The following is a 16,650-nucleotide window of genomic DNA, read 5'->3' as shown; positions in this document are numbered from 1 at the left end:
AATTCTAGAGGCAGACAAACAGAAATACTAGAGAAGTACTGTCAATTATTATCCACATCACCACTAGAGTACTTCTTCCAGGAATAAATGTACATAAGTGTCATGGCCATGACAATGGAATATATGAGGATAGGAATGTAAGAATTACTTTAATCTGTTAAATACTTATGGGTATACTTTTTTAAAAAGTCTGAGAACCTATTACAAATTTTGGTGAAAAGCTGAACTTCAGCAATTTATTTATAACTTTCATCACTACAATTTCAGACAAACAAGAGAAAGAGTATGAGGAGAGGCATGACAGCTGTTAGACAAGGGACTCATTTCAGGTAGTGGCTCGTGGAAATCCCACCGGTAAACCACATACAATATAAGGTCATAGATAAAGTAGGATCAGAGAAGCATTCCAACTTGGATTCCAATTAAATAATGGAGGATGGGGGCAGGGAGGAGAGAGAGAAAGGCAGACTCTTTTAGCCCTTATTAGTCATGGAACTCTTTCATAGGAGGTTCTTCTTCTTGGATATGTTAATATCCTTTATTTCCTTTATTTCCTACTTCAAAAGCAACTGCCTGAGGTTAACCATTTTCTTTGGACTCTTAAAACTTCATAATGATGAATTACTTCTGGTAGGTGTCAGATAACATGAATGTGAAAGACAAGGAACAGATCAGCAGAAGCATGGTTAAGCGGGTGCTGAGAAATGAGTACTAGTAGTAACTTCTGTCCCTTCAGTCACTGAAAGGTAAGAATTCATCAATAAGAACCACTTCATAGGAATAAAATACAATTAAAAAAAGAAATTATTACAGAGATATGCCCTGCTTGCCCTTAAAAATAAACAGATCTCAAACCTGAATAAGTTAAGTCCTTTAGTAAAAGCAGACTCTATAGACTATTTATAATGGCGAGTGCATGACAGCTAAACTTGAGAATGCTGCCAAATCTATTTTCAAAACTGTAATACAATAAAGAAATCTGCTCACAAACTAAATACTTGTTTAGAATTTCTGAGTAATAATATGTGTAACATATTACTGCATTTTCCTCCTCTAATAGATAAGATGTTTTGCCAGTTGCTTTATGTAAACAGCTAAAGTAAGCTAATTTTAACACTGCCTGGTCATCACACACAAAGGGATTCATTAGTACAGTGGACAGAGTAAAGATTACTGTTTGACTAACATGTTTAGTAAGAGTTGTCAGAGGAGAACTAGATCTAAGTTTCTGCTTTTCCTCTATTCATTTCCAGCCACCAAGTTTTTTAATTATCCATTACAACACACCACATATCAATAGGGACAAGCTAAACCTGTGTCGCTCAGGCCTGCTTAGCAAATTAGAACCACCTCAGAAATAAAAGGGTCTATTTTGGGGGACAATTTGAGACAGTTTTCAAGATCACAGATTAAACTGAGCTTGCAGCAACCTGGACAAACTTTAATTTTAGAAAACAGTATACGAATTGCGAAACTATGCTTTTAACAAATGTTCTCTGTGCTCCTTCAGTAGAACAAAAGGGCAAGCTGAGCTGATTCTTGCCCTGGTCTTCTGTATCTCTTTTGTGCAGTTAGTCAATTATTTATAAAGAGCTACATGATGAAAACGATGCAATGTGTCATACAAAGACTTTAGCCAATGCATCAGCTCCAGCACTGGCAATGTAGCATTTGGATGGGTGGAAAGCAACATCATGAATCGATTCTTCAAACTTTTTCCGATGAGCTGTGAACTCTTGAATACACGTCTTACTTTCCAGATTCCACAACCGTATTGAGCAGTCATGACCTATACCAAACAAAAGAAAAACGGAAAGGGAAAATCAGATTTTCAAGATGATGATAAAAAAATAAATAAATAATCTGTAGTTGATGTACTTACTGCCAGACATCAAGTACAGGCCATTAGGATCAACTGCTAAACTTGTAACAGCTTCTAGGTGAGCTACCATTGAGTGGATCAGTTTGCCTTTGGACAAAAGAGTAACCGTTACTGATGATTTTCTGCATTCTGAATATACATTAGCCACCATGTTAACATTAGTTTCTCCATCTCTGTTGATAAACTTTTTTTACATCATCTAAATCATGTATCTCCCTCTTGCCTCCAGTCATGGTAATAATAATGAAGAAGAAAAACAATTCAAACTATATTATATATACTATGTATAAAAACTATATATGTGTATATATATATATAATGCTTGTATTTTATACCACAAAATGGAAGTTGCTAATTTCTGCATAAACACCCTCTTAAGTTATGCCCATTAGTTAGAATTCAGGTATCATTAATGACCTACTTTGCAAACTTTAGTAATGGACAAATCATATGGGTTGTAGGAAGAGAGTTCAAATTCACAGAGAATGTGACAAAGGAACAAAACGCAAACATGGCCATACTTTAAGTGGGACAACACATGGAAAAGGATTTAATCTATGGAACTACTTATCACTAGCAGTCAAGCAAAACCAGCACAAGTTAACATATTAACAAAGAAAAGTTACCATGTTAACAAAGACAGTAACAGTCCAGATAAAAATGGCTGTAAATACAAGGGTGCTTTCCTCCCAGCACAGCTATTCATGAATTTCTTTCATATGTGTGATATTAACCCCAAAAAACCTGGGAAAACCCCTCACGTTCCAATTCAAAATCAATTGGGATCAAAGAGTATTACAACACAGAAAATATTAGCCCATGGAAAACTAAGGCAGATGGTCTCTGAATTTTCCATGTGCAGCACAGAATAGGGCTAACTGATAACTGAGTTACTAAATATTGAATAAGACTATGCAATAATTTATTACAATGTGTAATGACCATATCTTTCTACTTCCAACATTTTTCTATTTTTCCACAATACACTGCAATGCACCATAGAAACAGACTACTTTTATTTCCAATTTAATTAATTTTTCATTTTGTTTCAAGTGATAACATGACTCCAACCATCTACTTGCCACAAAACTAACCAAAATAATCCATTTATTCTATATAATAAAGATTGGCCTCAGTAGATTTGGGCAGCATGACCACACACTGAATTGAGCTGCAAGCTCAGTTTAATCTGTGAACTTGAAAGATGCCAACAAAACAGACCAAAAGCAGCCAACTTTTTTTTGCAGGGTTTCTTTCTTCTTTTGCTTGATTAAAAATCACTTCTTAGTCAAGTCTTACCTGTATTGTTATCATAGAATTTGATGTGTCTATCTTCGTGAGCAGTGATGCTGATCGGCAGAGTAGGATGACTGATGACTCTATTGATCTGGCAGGAAGAGTTAGCTGCTAAGAGGAAGAATTAAAGAGCAACATAAAGTAAATAGAGGGATTTTTTTCACACACAAGAGATCTGAAGATTCATCTGAGAAACTGAAAAAGTAAATAATTTGACTTTGTCTTTAATTTTACTCTGCAATTGTTTCCACAATCTCAATCTTAGAAAATGAGAATTGCCTCACATACACTATACTGATAAATGTGGAAGCAGTGAAAAACCAAAATTTCCTTTTCTATCCTTACAATCTATGGTGCCATGTGAGACCAGTAGAGTCCCTGGGCCTGGCAATGATAGCTCAATGGCTAAATCCTCACCCTGAATGCTCCAGGATCCCATATGGGTACCAGTTCACGACCTGGCTGCTCTACTTCCCATTCAGCTCTGTGCTTGTGGCCTGGAAAGGCAGCAGAGAACGTCCCAAAGCCTTGGTACCCTGCATGTGTCGGGGGTGGATGGGTAAGACATGGAAGAAGCTCCTGACTCCAGCTTTGGCCATCACAGCCACTTGGGGAGTGAATCAGTAGATGGAAGATCTCTTTCTCTTTCTATGAATCTGCCTTTCCAATAAAAATGAATAAATTCAAACTATGAATATTTTTCCTCCAGAGATAGCAGATTACAGAGCAATATCTTTTGTAAAATCTAGCTGGAGAAAAACAGTTAACAACAGTTAAGTGAAAACTCCATATATTCTGAAAGAAAAGTTCCTGAAAGTAGCTTCACTTATTTAGAAAATGAATATGACATAAATCAAATTATGGAAGCAAACCAAAGAAAGTTTTATTATATGGCAATCTTTTATTGTTGCTTTAACTTGCAAAGCAGAGGAAGAGAGAAAGAAGACAGAGACAGCCAAACAGACAGGTATCTCCAATCTGCTGCATCCCTCTCCAAAGCCAACAGCCAGAAGCCAGAAACTCAATCTGAGTCCAATGTGAATGGCAGGAAGCCAACTAGGAGTCAACAGGCTACACATCAACAAGCAGATGGAATCAGAAACACAATCGGGACTCCTGTACCAGATGTGAGTGTACCAAGACTCACTCTGTGTAAAACCACTCTGGGTAAGACTTCTAAGGAAGTTTTTCTACTTGATGGTAAATTAGATAAAGTTGGCAATATACAAAGAATATCAAAACAAATTGAAGGCCTAGTAAGCCATTCCAAAAATGCAAAGCAATCCTCCGAATATCCACAGTTATTACCTTATGACTTAGAAATATTCATCTTTACTTTGGGTTTACAGGTACTCAATATATGCTTCAACTACCTTTGACTTATCAAAGTCAAGTAACCAGAGAGCTAAGGTACTACTTGGGATCTCACATTCCCTACTAGAGTGAGGGTTCCAGTCCTGGATGCTTGGCTTCTGAATCAGCTCGTCGTTAATGTATCTGGGAAGCAGGGATGATGGCTCAAGTATTTGAGTTTCTGCTACCCATGCAGGAGAACCTGATGCATTTCCCGGACCCTGACTTCAGCCTGGTCCAGCCTTGGCTGTTACAGCCATTCAGGGAGTGAGCCGGTAGATGGAAGAAGTGTGTGTGTGTGTGTGCGTGTATGTCTCCCCGCTTTCAAAGAAATGAAAAATACATAAAAAAGCAATGTACTAAATTCTGGAATATAACACCATATTCAAATACAAACAGCAAAAGCATAACCCGTAGTAAAAAATGGAATAAAGGATTAATTTAAGTTTGTATTATATAACTCTAAAAGTAATAAAAGCTAGTAATTCAGGAAATGTCAGGATATTTTTATCATAATTTAAAATAATTATCACTTATTTCAAAGCATTGTCTTAATTTAAAATATTCTCAGCAATTTTCTGAAATGTTTTCAGTATAACTCAGAATGTCCGATGGTTATATTTCTGAAAAGAAAACAGTGCTGGGCCCGGCGTGTGGCCTAGCGGCTAAAGTCCTCACCTTGAAAGCCCCGGGATCCCATATGGGCACCGGTTCTAATCCCGGCAGCCCTGCTTCCCATCCAGCTCCCTGCTTGTGGCCTGGGAAAGCAGTCGAGGACGGCCCAATGCATTGGGACCCTGCACCCGCATGGGAGACCCGGAAGAGGTTCCAGGTTCCCAGCTTTGGATCGGCACACACCAGCCCGTTGCGGCTCACTTGGGGAGTGAGTCATCGGACGGAAGATCTTCCTCTCTGTCTCTCCTCCTCTCTCTGTATATCTGACTTTGCAATAAAAATAAATCTTTAAAAAAAAAAAAAAAACAGTGCTACCACCTTGCTCAGCTAATCCACCCAGTTCCCCTCTAATGGCTTGGGAAATCAGCAGAACATGTAGCCATGTGGGTGCAAGAGTTCACACATGTGGCTCCCAGACCATTAGTAGGGAGCTGGGCTGGAAGTGGAGCAGCCAGGACTTCAAGTAGCATCTATTTGGGATGTTGGCTTCACAGGTGGTGGTTTCACCCACTAAACCACAATGTCGGCCCCCAAAACTGTACTTCTTCGGGGAAAAAACTTCTCTTTACTAAAATTTATAATTTCGATTCTTCTTTTCTTTTTCTTTTTCTTTTTTTTTAACATCCAAACAGGTAAAAGTTCTACTCATGACACTGTCCCAAACAATTCTGAGTATCAGGAAGAAATAAGTAAAACATAGAGTAAAGCAGACGCTAAAGGGAAAATGAAGACCGTCAAAATGGAATAGATGACGTTTTAAGCTATTAAAGATAGCTCTCTGACTAAAACAACAATGCACATGTTTGTAGTTTTCTTTGTTAACTGGAACTTAAACTGACTGGATTATAATCTAAGAAAGTGATGGTTGAAAAGTTTAAAAGCACCACGGTATCTTCTTCATAACCCAAAAAAAATTTTGGTTCCTGACTTCTTGTATCCACCAGAAAGCTTCATATTTGGGATTACAGGAGGTACAATATGATCTCCATTCTAATCAGTATTGAGTTATGTCAGTTATATAATAAACAGAAAACTAAGGTAATTTTAAAAATTAAATTGTCAGAAAGGAAAGGCATTTATTATTTTTTTTGAAAACTTAACCAATTCTTGGTGTCTCAGTTAAGAACACCTGTTTAACTTCTGCCTGAAAATCCACCACAGGTACTTGAGGCTGCTGAGAACAACCCAAGTGCAAGTGACACTCTTGAACTTGACCTCAACGAAGTCATGGTGCCACATCTGACTTCTTCCAACTGCTGGCACGTGCTGCTCTGTATAGTCCTTCTTAAGTGTAAGCAATCCCTAGCTCATGCCACTGAGTCTCTGACTGCAACTCAGGCCGTAGCATCGGGGATCTCCAACAGCCACAGAGCTCGGCCCTTTTTATTTCCTATGCAGAATAAATACTGCTTTCTCCTAATTAAACTGAAAGCTAATCCTTTGGTATAACATAAGCTGAAGTCCTTTTTGGAATAGTGCGAATTCTATCTTAAATAGTACTGTTATAAACTTAACCTAAATTCTTAAAATCAAATGTAAATCATTACATCCTTTTAAGTAACTGTGCTCTTAGATGTAGAAAGCAGACAACTTCATAATCACAAGTACTTCTCATTGTCGACTCTACTAGTTATAATTTAAATTAAAAATTGATTCAGGTAAAAATCTATTTGAAAGTAGTGTACATACTTGTATCTGGACTGGACTCTAAAGTAAGAATGCGTTGTTGTGTTTCCATGTTAAAGATGCTGGTGTACCCTTTGCTGAATGATGCTACCATAAGACTTGGGTCACTGCTTACTAGATCCACAGAAGCAGGGATTCCCAATTCTAAAAGAGATAAAAAATAAACAAAAGAATGACAATTAAAGGATCTAATTCTAAACATGCTTAAAATCTAGCATCACAAATTATGGAAAGATTTCTTAAAGAAATCTTTCCACCAGATCAAGAATTAATTCATAACCAACCAATGGATTATTTAATTTACAACTTTTTATAACTTTTAACTCTAGATTATTTTATTATCCCTACCAGTTAAGCAGATTTTCTACCTATAATTCAACTAATATGCTCAAGGAACGCATGTGTGAGGCCAAATCCCATGAAACACCATGGTGGATATTTTTTACTTGTATAACAGTCATACTGTTATTTATTGTTAGCTGTGCAGATCTCAAATTAAGTAATTTATCAAAGAATACAGACAAGTATGTGGCAACTGTTAAAAGAGACTGATAATAGCAAATACTGATAAGTATCAAGGGCAAGCAGAGTTCTCATACATTGCCATCAGTGATAAAAGATGCCACAGTCACTTTGGAAATTTTTTTTTCACAATTTCCCAAAAAATAAACACCCACTGCAAAGTCCAGAAGTTCTACTTCTAGGTGTCCGCCCATCTGCAACAAAAATACATGAATGTCCACAGCAGGTGTGTTAATAGCCCAAACCTGAGAACAACCTGTATGTCCATCAAGAGGTAAATGAACAGACAAAATCATGGCTTCATGCAAGAATATCAAGCAATAAACATAAGCAAACTGTTATGACATAGATGAATTACAGAAACATTATAGTCAGTAAAATGTCTGATACAAAATATATACTGCACTATTTCACACATATAAAATTTCAATACATATTTGACTTGAAGAGAATAGCTAATACTAACCTATGACTAAAAGAAATCAGCAAAGTGAGGACCTCTAGCTGGTAACAGCGAGAAGGAACTGACTGGAATGGACACAAAGCAACTTAGGAGACATTAACAAATATTTTGTAAAATAATCTTTAAAAGCCTATACCTTGATTATCATTAAATACACTCAATGCTGGAGCCGCCTCAGCTGTATTCCACAACCTCAGAGTGCCATCTGCTGAACAGGACAACAAACGCTGGTGCGCTGCACTGTAGGCCAAACCCCACACTGCATCCGTGTGGCCCAACAGAGGCGCTCTTAAAACAGAAGGATCTATATGAAACGCAACAAGGTGCAAAATTGGGAGGAGAAAACTCAAATTATCAAGGTACTTAGATTGCAAAGAAAATAAAATGCATAAATAAAAGCATCTGACAATTGTGAAGAACGCTTCCAAGTTTATTATTACTCTACCACTCTGCAGTAATAAAAAAAAAAGGGAGGGGGAGTGGCTTGGAAATACACAAATGTAAACAAGGTAGGTATTTCCTTTTCTCTTCTTCTTGTCTATATTTTTAATACAGTCAATACATAGCATTTGAATTTAATTGTCTTGGAGCAACCACAAGTCATATTCCCTGAGAAGTGAAGAGGCTTTTCCCTCCTCTGAACACTTGCAACATTTTGGCCTTGCATCCTCCTGGCCACTTACCCTGCTCTACAATGAATATGGCAATTATGCCTGGGAGCATGACACCTGCAGTGAGGAGGACTTGAGCCTTAGAGGGATCCCCAATTTTTCAAACAACAACTGAAATGCGGATAATGTGGAAAATGGGGAGAAGAGCGGGAAGGAAATTGAGGAGTTAGCATAGCCTCATGAAAAAGTTTATTATTAAACTTCACAAGGATTCTAAGAGCTGACTTTTCAAGATGGGTCACAGAGTTAAATTTGGAAATGCCTTTACCTTCTCTCAGATCTACATCAAATGTGAACCAGTCACTGTGATTAATGTTTGCATCACACAGTGACGAGGACACAACACTGCCCTTGCCCTGACAGAGTAAGACTGGGAGTAGGTACAAGTGACACACAGTTAACACGGAAGGTAACTGGGATGAGTGGCACCTCCTTGGAGCGCATGACGCATAATATAAAGGTGTCAGCCAGTCAGAAAGTAGAAAGGTGTGCCTGGCAAGGAGGCCAACACCTATAAAACACAACAGGAAAGATAAACTAATAGGAAAAGAAATTTCTAAGCAATTTCAGTATACAAATACAGACAATACAGTAGTTAAAAAAAAGGAAGTCAGTAAAACAAATTTGCCAAAGGAGGGTGGGGTCAGCATCATGGCACAGAGGGTAAGCCCACATCTGCCACATCAGCATCCCAAATGAACACCAGTTTACGGCCTGGCTGCTTTACTTCTGATCCAGCTTCCTGCTAATGTGTCTGAGAAAGCAGCAAAGGATGGCTCAAGTGCTTGGCCTGTAACCACTCACATGAGAGTTCCAAGTGGAGCACCTGGTTCCTGGTTTCAGTCTGTCCCTACAACAGCCGTTGCAGCCATCTAGGGAGTGAATCAGTGGAAGAGCCTTTCTCTCTCTTCACACCTGTCTCTGTCCTTGTCTCTTGCCTGACTAGCTTGCAACCATGATGTTCTCACTCTCACTCCTTTAAATAAATAAATACTAAAAGAAATTTTCATTAATTATTTTGCCTCAACCCAGGTTTGGTGGCAAAATTAGTCTATAATGATAATGAAACTATACATATATGACCCTTCGATCCATTCAGGAACCTGAGAAGGCTAGGGAAATTTTAGTGATATAACATAGATTTATGATTTATGATACTGTTCTAAAAAATAAATGACACTTAACTTTTCAGACATTTTAAGTATTTTAAGGGCTTGGATGTCCTGAACTTCTAAAGTGATTAGCCTACCTATTCCTCCAATAATTGATCAACTGATGACTGCCCCAACTTTTATTTTTCCTTCAAAGTCATTTGTTAAGGATAGTGATGAAAGAGGACTATAAGCTAATAAAGTATCAAGGACTGTAGAGAGGCTTAAAAGGAAAACAACAGTCAATCAAGCCAGCACTTCCAATTAGCAAGCTTCTGAGGAGTAAGAACCATTTTCTCTGGTAGTATGGTTTTTTTTCTTCACACATTATACTGATTCCTAAATATCGTTATCTATTTTTAACAACAAAAATAATTGTTTTACCTATTAGTTTTCAAAAATATCTAATTATATGTTTATATAGTTTGAATGACATTAATCCACAAATGAAAAATTCTATAACTGATCTCATGTGATGGGTCACAATCAAAACAGTGGCATAATAAAGATAAGCGAATGCTGAACACAAATGGACTTAAGTGTTTAAATATGGGCCCCATTCCCCAGGAAATCTCATTATGCATAAGCAAGTATTACAAAATAGCGGGAAAAAACTCCAACATCTGAAATACTTCTGATTCCAAGCATAAAAACATAATGGATTAAGGTATACATAACCTGTAGATACTATGGAAAAACATATAAAAAGAAAATATTTTACTGTTTAAGATTTTGGGGAAATCACATACCATATGAATCATAGGGGTCAATGTTGGGATTAGTGGTATTCCAGCCCTGGATTAGTCCATCAGAACCACCACTGTAACACTGCTCACCATTGCTGCTCATAACAACACAAAGAACTGGACCTCTATAGACAAAAAAATTATATTAAAAGTCAATTTGATAATATGCCTAACTTTAAAACTAACGATGTTTAATCATCAAGTGGTTTTTTTTAGAATGAATAAAAATACCACCAAGGCATTTTTTCATTCTTCTTTCTCTGCTAAGTCAATGGTTATAATCTACAGTCCAACAGGCTGAATCCAATCTAGTAGTCTTCTACATAGTCCTCAAACTAAGAACCTCTTTACATTTTTCGGAGGATTGTAAAAAAAATTAAAAACAAGGTTATGCAACAGTAAATCTATGGCCTATAAAAATTAAAAGATATTATCCCTTAAGCTTAAATAGGTTAAGCATACAATGTGTGATTCCAATAAACAAAACCAACTTTCCATGTTTGTATCTAGGTTATTTAAGTTATCTTTAACAAAAACAAAGCTTATATTTCTAATGTTTAAAATCCATTCACCTCAATTTTACTTTAATAAAAGCACATATATAATTTAAACACACAAAATCCAATTTTAGTAGGAATTTCTAATTTTATAATAAACTTGCATTCAGCATTATTTGTCAGCTTCTTTAGCATTTACAAAAATGTACTACTAAATTAAAAAACAAACACATAAGTAAAATATCTTCCAGGCAACTGGCATACAATAAAAAGATAGCATATACTTACCTATGAGCCCTAAATGTATAGATAGGCTCTACATCTAGAGAAGTGCTCCTGAATCAGAGAGAAAAAACACTTTAATCACCTGAAGTTTCAGCAGCAAACAGTTATCACTGAGCCCATCATTAAATTCTTTAGAAATTACAAATACTATGATAATATACCATTCCCAAAACCCAGGATACAAAAACGAGCTTACCCAATACCAATCACATTTTCATGACAATAAGGATCAAAACTCCTGAGCCCGGAAGCATGGTCTAGTGACTAAAGTCCTCGCCTTGAACACGCACCAGGATCCCATATGGGTGCCGGTTCTAATCCCAGCTGCTCTGCTTCCCATCCAGCTCCCTGCTTGTGGCCTGGGAAAGCAGTCGAGGACAGAGCAAAGCTTTGGGACCCTGCACCCGTGTGGGAGACCCGGAAGAGGTTCCAGGTTCCTGGCTTTGGATCGGTGCAGCACTGGCCGTTGCACTCACTTGGGGAGTGAATCATTGGACGGAAGATCTTCTCTGTCTCTCCTCCTCTCTGTTTATCTGACTTTGTAATAAAAATAATAAATCTTAAAAAAAAAAATCAAAGCTCCTCGTTCAGCAGTAGTACTTTACAACAGTGATTTTAGTACTGTCAAAATGTCTAGTTGAGATACGGCTTTGCTCAAGAGAAACAACAGGATTTTAAAGGGATGGATTTCTGATTTCGATTTTCAACTATATCCAGGCAAGTTATTTACTCTTTTTTCTTTTTAAGATTTATTTTATTTTTATTGGAAAGTCAGATATAAAGACAGGAGAAGAGACAGAGATGAAGATCCTCTATCTGATGATTCACTTCCCATGTGACCACACCAGCCAGAGCTGAGCCAATCTGAAGCCAGGAACCAGGAACTTCCTCCAGGTCTCCCACACAGGCACAGGGTCCCAAAGCTTTGGGCCGTCCTCGACTGCTCTCCCAGGCCATAGGCAGTGAAGCTGGATGGGAAGTGGAGCACCCGGGATTAGAACCAGCACCCATATGGGATCCTGGTGTGTTCAAGGTGAGGACTTTAGCCACTAGGCCACCACGCTGGGCCCAGTTATTTAATCTTTTTAGAACCTCATATTACCCTATAATTAAAATAGAACAGAAAACTGACGATAATCCTAAATACTAACAAGTTTAAATGATATTCTACAGTTTTAAAACAAACATCCTAGGACCCACTACGCACATAGAAGGTCTGCTATAAGAAAGTACTTGATAATTTCCTTGTTTTCCTATGAAGACATTAATATGCCTACCTTGATGCTACAAAATCACAGCTTATTCATTACTCAAAACACCAATATGGGCACACCACACTAAAAGTGGCTGTGACTGTTTGCAGCCAAGTACAACACATACTTATCATTTTCTACATAGTATGGCAGTTTTTATACATATATGCCTTCTTTCCTAAAATTATTCCCAAGTTTTAAGTTCAAAATTAAACAGGCTACTATTATTTACATGTGAAGGTATGGTTTAACAAACTAGCATCAGCAAGAAATCTGCTTCAATATTTTTCTCCGGGCCCGGCAGCGTGGCCTAGCGGCTAAAGTCCTCGCCTTGAAAGCCCCGGGATCCCATATGTGCGCCAGTTCTAATCCCGGCAGCTCCACTTCCCATCCAGCTCCCTGCTTGTGGCCTGGGAAAGCAGTTGAGGACGGCCCAATGCATTGGGACACTGCACCCACGTGGGAGACCCGGAAGAGGTTCCAGGTTCCCGGCTTTGGATCGGCGCGCATCGGCCCGTTGCGGCTCACTTGGGGAGTGAATCATTGGACGGAAGATCTTCCTCTCTGTCTCTCCTCCTCTGTGTATATCTGGCTGTAATAAAATGAATAAATCTTAAAAAAATATATATTTTTCTCCATTTTAATTAAGAATATATAAATAGTCACATTTCTAGCCTAATATGATTGCACGTAGAACTAGCACACTTGTTTTAGGAAGATCTGGTTAAATCTTGCACAGGATGTGAAATTATGTATTTTTTAATCTTCTCTAAATCTGACTCTTGATACAACTGCACTGAACTCTTTCAAACTTGGCAACACATTTCCTCTACCAGTAATAACATTTCTGTAATCTACCTGGTGTATTCTTATAATAATAAGAATGTCTGACACAGTAGAAGGCCCATTTGACAACAGATTCTGGACCGTGGACCCCAAGCAAGGAGAGAAGCTTCTATACTGATCCTAAGTGGGATGCAGTCTAGCTTGGTGAATGTTAACAAGGCCTTATAGTAAGTCCTATCTGTCCACACTTAGACAGAAAACCAAGGTTTCAAAGCAAGCACTAGAAGTCAAAAAAAAAAAAAAAGATGACTTTTTAAATTTATTTATTTATTTATTTATTTGAAAGTCAGAGTTAATGGAGAGAAATAAATCTTTAAATTTGATGGTTCATTCCTCAGATGGCTGCAATGGTCAGAGCTGGGCTAGCTAAAGCAAAGGGCCAGAAACTTCATTCAGATGTCCCACATGAGTAAGAAGAGCTCAACACTAGGGCCATCAGCAGGGAGCTGCACGGGAACTGAAGCACTATTACACAAACCAGCACCCACACGCCGTTGGCATTGCAGAGGATGGCTTTACTCACTATGCCATAACAAATGCCCAAGAGTGCTTTTTATAGGAGGGAGGATAGGGTGGAAAGTATCACTGTGCTCCTAAATCTACATTGTGAAATACATGAAATTTGTTCACTTCATGTAAATTATGTGTGTGTGTGTGTGTGTGCATGCACACACACATGCATGCCTGCCTTTTAATCAGGACATTGCTGAGTGTGAAAAATACTTAAACAAGTCTACACCAAAACACCAGAACTAAGATCAGTCCGCAATACCTCCCAATTAGTCTCCCTGTCCTCTGTCTTGTGTATATCTACACCTACTACTCAATGAGACAGGACAGGAGAAAAACTTTGATGATCTTAAATGTGTCTGTCTTTTACAAAAATAGAATAAATCTTCAGTATTAGATAAGGGACTTCTCAAATATGACAATCATTTAAAATACTTTATATATATATATTATAAAGACTACAATCTATTTACAAACCCCATGGAAACCATCAGATAACACCATTTTTTCCTAAGTATCAGTTTTCTGACCTAACATTAAACTGCACAAAGGGGAAAACCTCTAAGCTGCATGACACAGTAAACTGAATGAGATATTTCGGACATCCTAGCAAATCATACAATATATAAGGGCAGGTGCTTTGGCAACACAATGATACAAGCCGCCGTTTGCAACACCCACATTCTATAACCACAGAGCTGATTCAAGTCCTGGTTGCTCTGCTTCTAATCCAACTCCCTGTTCATGCGCCTGAGAGGCAGTGAGTTCCAGCCACCAACATGGAAGACTTGGACAGAGCTGCTGACTTTTGATTTCTGCATGGCCCAGCCCTGGAAGGATGGAAAATCAACTCTTTCCTGCCTTTCAAACAAATAAATCTTTAAAAAAATACTCAGAAATAGAATATTCTTACTTTTTGGCTGGGGCTGTTTTCTGTAAATTCCACATTTTTAACGTGTGATCCTCTGATGCTGTTATCAAAACAGGTTCGATAGGGTGGAAAGCAAGGGCTCGGATGCCATCAAAGTGACTTCTTAATGTAAACTTGGGATTCCATGTTTTCCTCAATGCATCTTTATTGTTTGCTATCTGTTAAAGAAAAGAAACAAAGATATTTATATATTTAGTTCAAGATAATGCAAAAACATCTATTAACATTACTTCTTATAGATTTGCCACTAAATCATCACTTGCTGCAACTTTCAAAACATTTTTTCAAAACAATATTTTTCAAGTAAATAACCAGATCAATATGTAAAATTAGCAAGATGTTAACAGCAGTTTTCTTTGAAGAAATATGACAGTTGTAACAAGAAAAGTGAATATAATTCATTATACAAAGTGAATCAAGTCACAATGCAAAACAGATTATCATCACAATACTTACAAAAAGTAATTCAGATTATTATATAGTATAGAAAGCATAACTTTGGGTAGGAATTAAATAACTAAGTTATCTTTAAACAAGTTAACATTTTAGAATATGATCATACTTGAGTTGAAATTTTAAAAAAAATTTTTAATAGAAGATAATTTTCTACATCAAGTTAGAAACCAGGTTTACAGAGTGGAAATGGAGAATGTTACAAAGAGAAAACACAATCAAACATCAAAAAACAATATTCCACTGGTAAAGCAAACACAACTGAATGTTTCCTTCTATGGTAACTTAATCTCAACAACTACCAAAAAACTACCAGGAAACTGAGGCATGGTGTACTACTCTGCTTTAGCCACTGCTTCAAAGAGCTGCATCCCAAACAAGCTCTGTCACGAGACTGTAGGTCAAGCTCAGATCATCTCCAACTTCGAAAAAGGAGGAAACTGATTACAGATTTCTAGTGGATAAAGACTGCTGAAAAAAGTTAATGAATAGATTGTCTAGAGTAACACATCACCTTAGGTCAGTCTAAGGCTATTTCTACAAACAGCTTTCCACATAGAATTGTTTAGACATTAAAAAAAAACTGTACATAGGGATTGGAGTGTAAATAAACAGGAAACAAGACATAGGAGCAATACAGGCTCCAACTTAGAAACAATCAGGCTTACTAGGATCAAAAAGACCAGAGGAGGCCCATCCTGTAACAGAGTGCTGATTTGAGTTCCAGCTGTTCCTCACCTACCTGGTAAGTTCTATCAGTTTCTATCCCTTGGCAACACACAGCCATGGAAAACACGGCTGGGAGAAAAAAACACTCCAACACTGGCTTCACCCCTGTAGGCTTGTGTTCTCCCAGGACCTTAGCCCTCTTTCTTCTCCATCTTTTTTTTTTTTTTTTTTTTTTTTTGTTTAGTTTTTAGCTCCATGAATATAGCTCCCTGCTAATTTACCTGGGGAAACAGTAGAAGGTGGCCTAAGGACTTAGACCCCTGATAGCCACACAGGCAGCCTGGATGGAGCTTCAGGCTTCTGACTTCAGCATGACCCAGCCCTGGTCCTTACGACCACTCATGGAGTGATTCACTCAGAGAGTGAATCAGCAGCTACAAGACCTCTCTGTTGATCTCTATGAGGCTGCTTTTTAAATAAAATGTATATATACATATGTGCATGTATAATTTATATAATTATGATTATATAATATGTATGTGATTTCTATACACACATATACACTTGAAAAGGCAAGACCAAAAATGTTGCAAGAAATTTTAAATTGACAAAGAGTGTGCAAAATCTGTTTGTACATAGCTAAGAATGAAAATGTAGTCACAAATATAATGATTTTGTTTTTTTTAATACATTTTTATTTTGAATTTTGAATTATGTGGTACAATTTCGTATAGACTGGGACTCCCCTGCAACCCCCCCCC

General features: G+C 37.5%; 1 protein-coding gene and 1 long non-coding RNA gene across 4 annotated transcripts in view; one reads left to right on the top strand and one right to left on the bottom strand.

Annotated features, from left to right (window-relative positions):
- Positions 1-614: 614 nt before the first annotated feature.
- Positions 615-6,468, top strand: LOC131481024 (uncharacterized). Of its 2 annotated transcripts, none has more exons than XR_009245994.1 (3): positions 615-746; positions 4,107-4,305; positions 6,368-6,468. It is a non-coding gene; the product is annotated as an uncharacterized LOC131481024 (long non-coding RNA). The 2 variants fall into 2 exon arrangements; XR_009245995.1 differs by having other exon boundaries at positions 620-746; positions 4,104-4,305.
- The window catches only part of LOC101530279 (striatin), a 114,949-nt gene continuing 99,719 nt past the window's right edge, over positions 1,421-16,650 (bottom strand). For both annotated transcript variants that reach the window (XM_058668088.1, XM_058668089.1), the window contains 8 exons: positions 14,750-14,925; positions 11,231-11,278; positions 10,449-10,570; positions 8,014-8,181; positions 6,896-7,036; positions 3,182-3,289; positions 1,883-1,969; positions 1,421-1,789 (listed from right to left, as the gene is read on the bottom strand). In XM_058668088.1, coding sequence (XP_058524071.1) covers positions 1,620-1,789; positions 1,883-1,969; positions 3,182-3,289; positions 6,896-7,036; positions 8,014-8,181; positions 10,449-10,570; positions 11,231-11,278; positions 14,750-14,925 — 1,020 coding nt within the window. In that variant the 3' untranslated portion in view covers positions 1,421-1,619. The remainder of the gene's footprint in view (positions 1,790-1,882; positions 1,970-3,181; positions 3,290-6,895; positions 7,037-8,013; positions 8,182-10,448; positions 10,571-11,230; positions 11,279-14,749; positions 14,926-16,650) is intronic.

Source organism: Ochotona princeps, chromosome 8 (assembly GCF_030435755.1).
Source record: "Ochotona princeps isolate mOchPri1 chromosome 8, mOchPri1.hap1, whole genome shotgun sequence".
NCBI classification, from domain to species: domain Eukaryota; kingdom Metazoa; phylum Chordata; class Mammalia; order Lagomorpha; family Ochotonidae; genus Ochotona; species Ochotona princeps.
The sequence above is the reverse complement of the archived record's forward strand: the minus strand, read 5'-3'. Positions and strand labels throughout refer to the sequence as shown.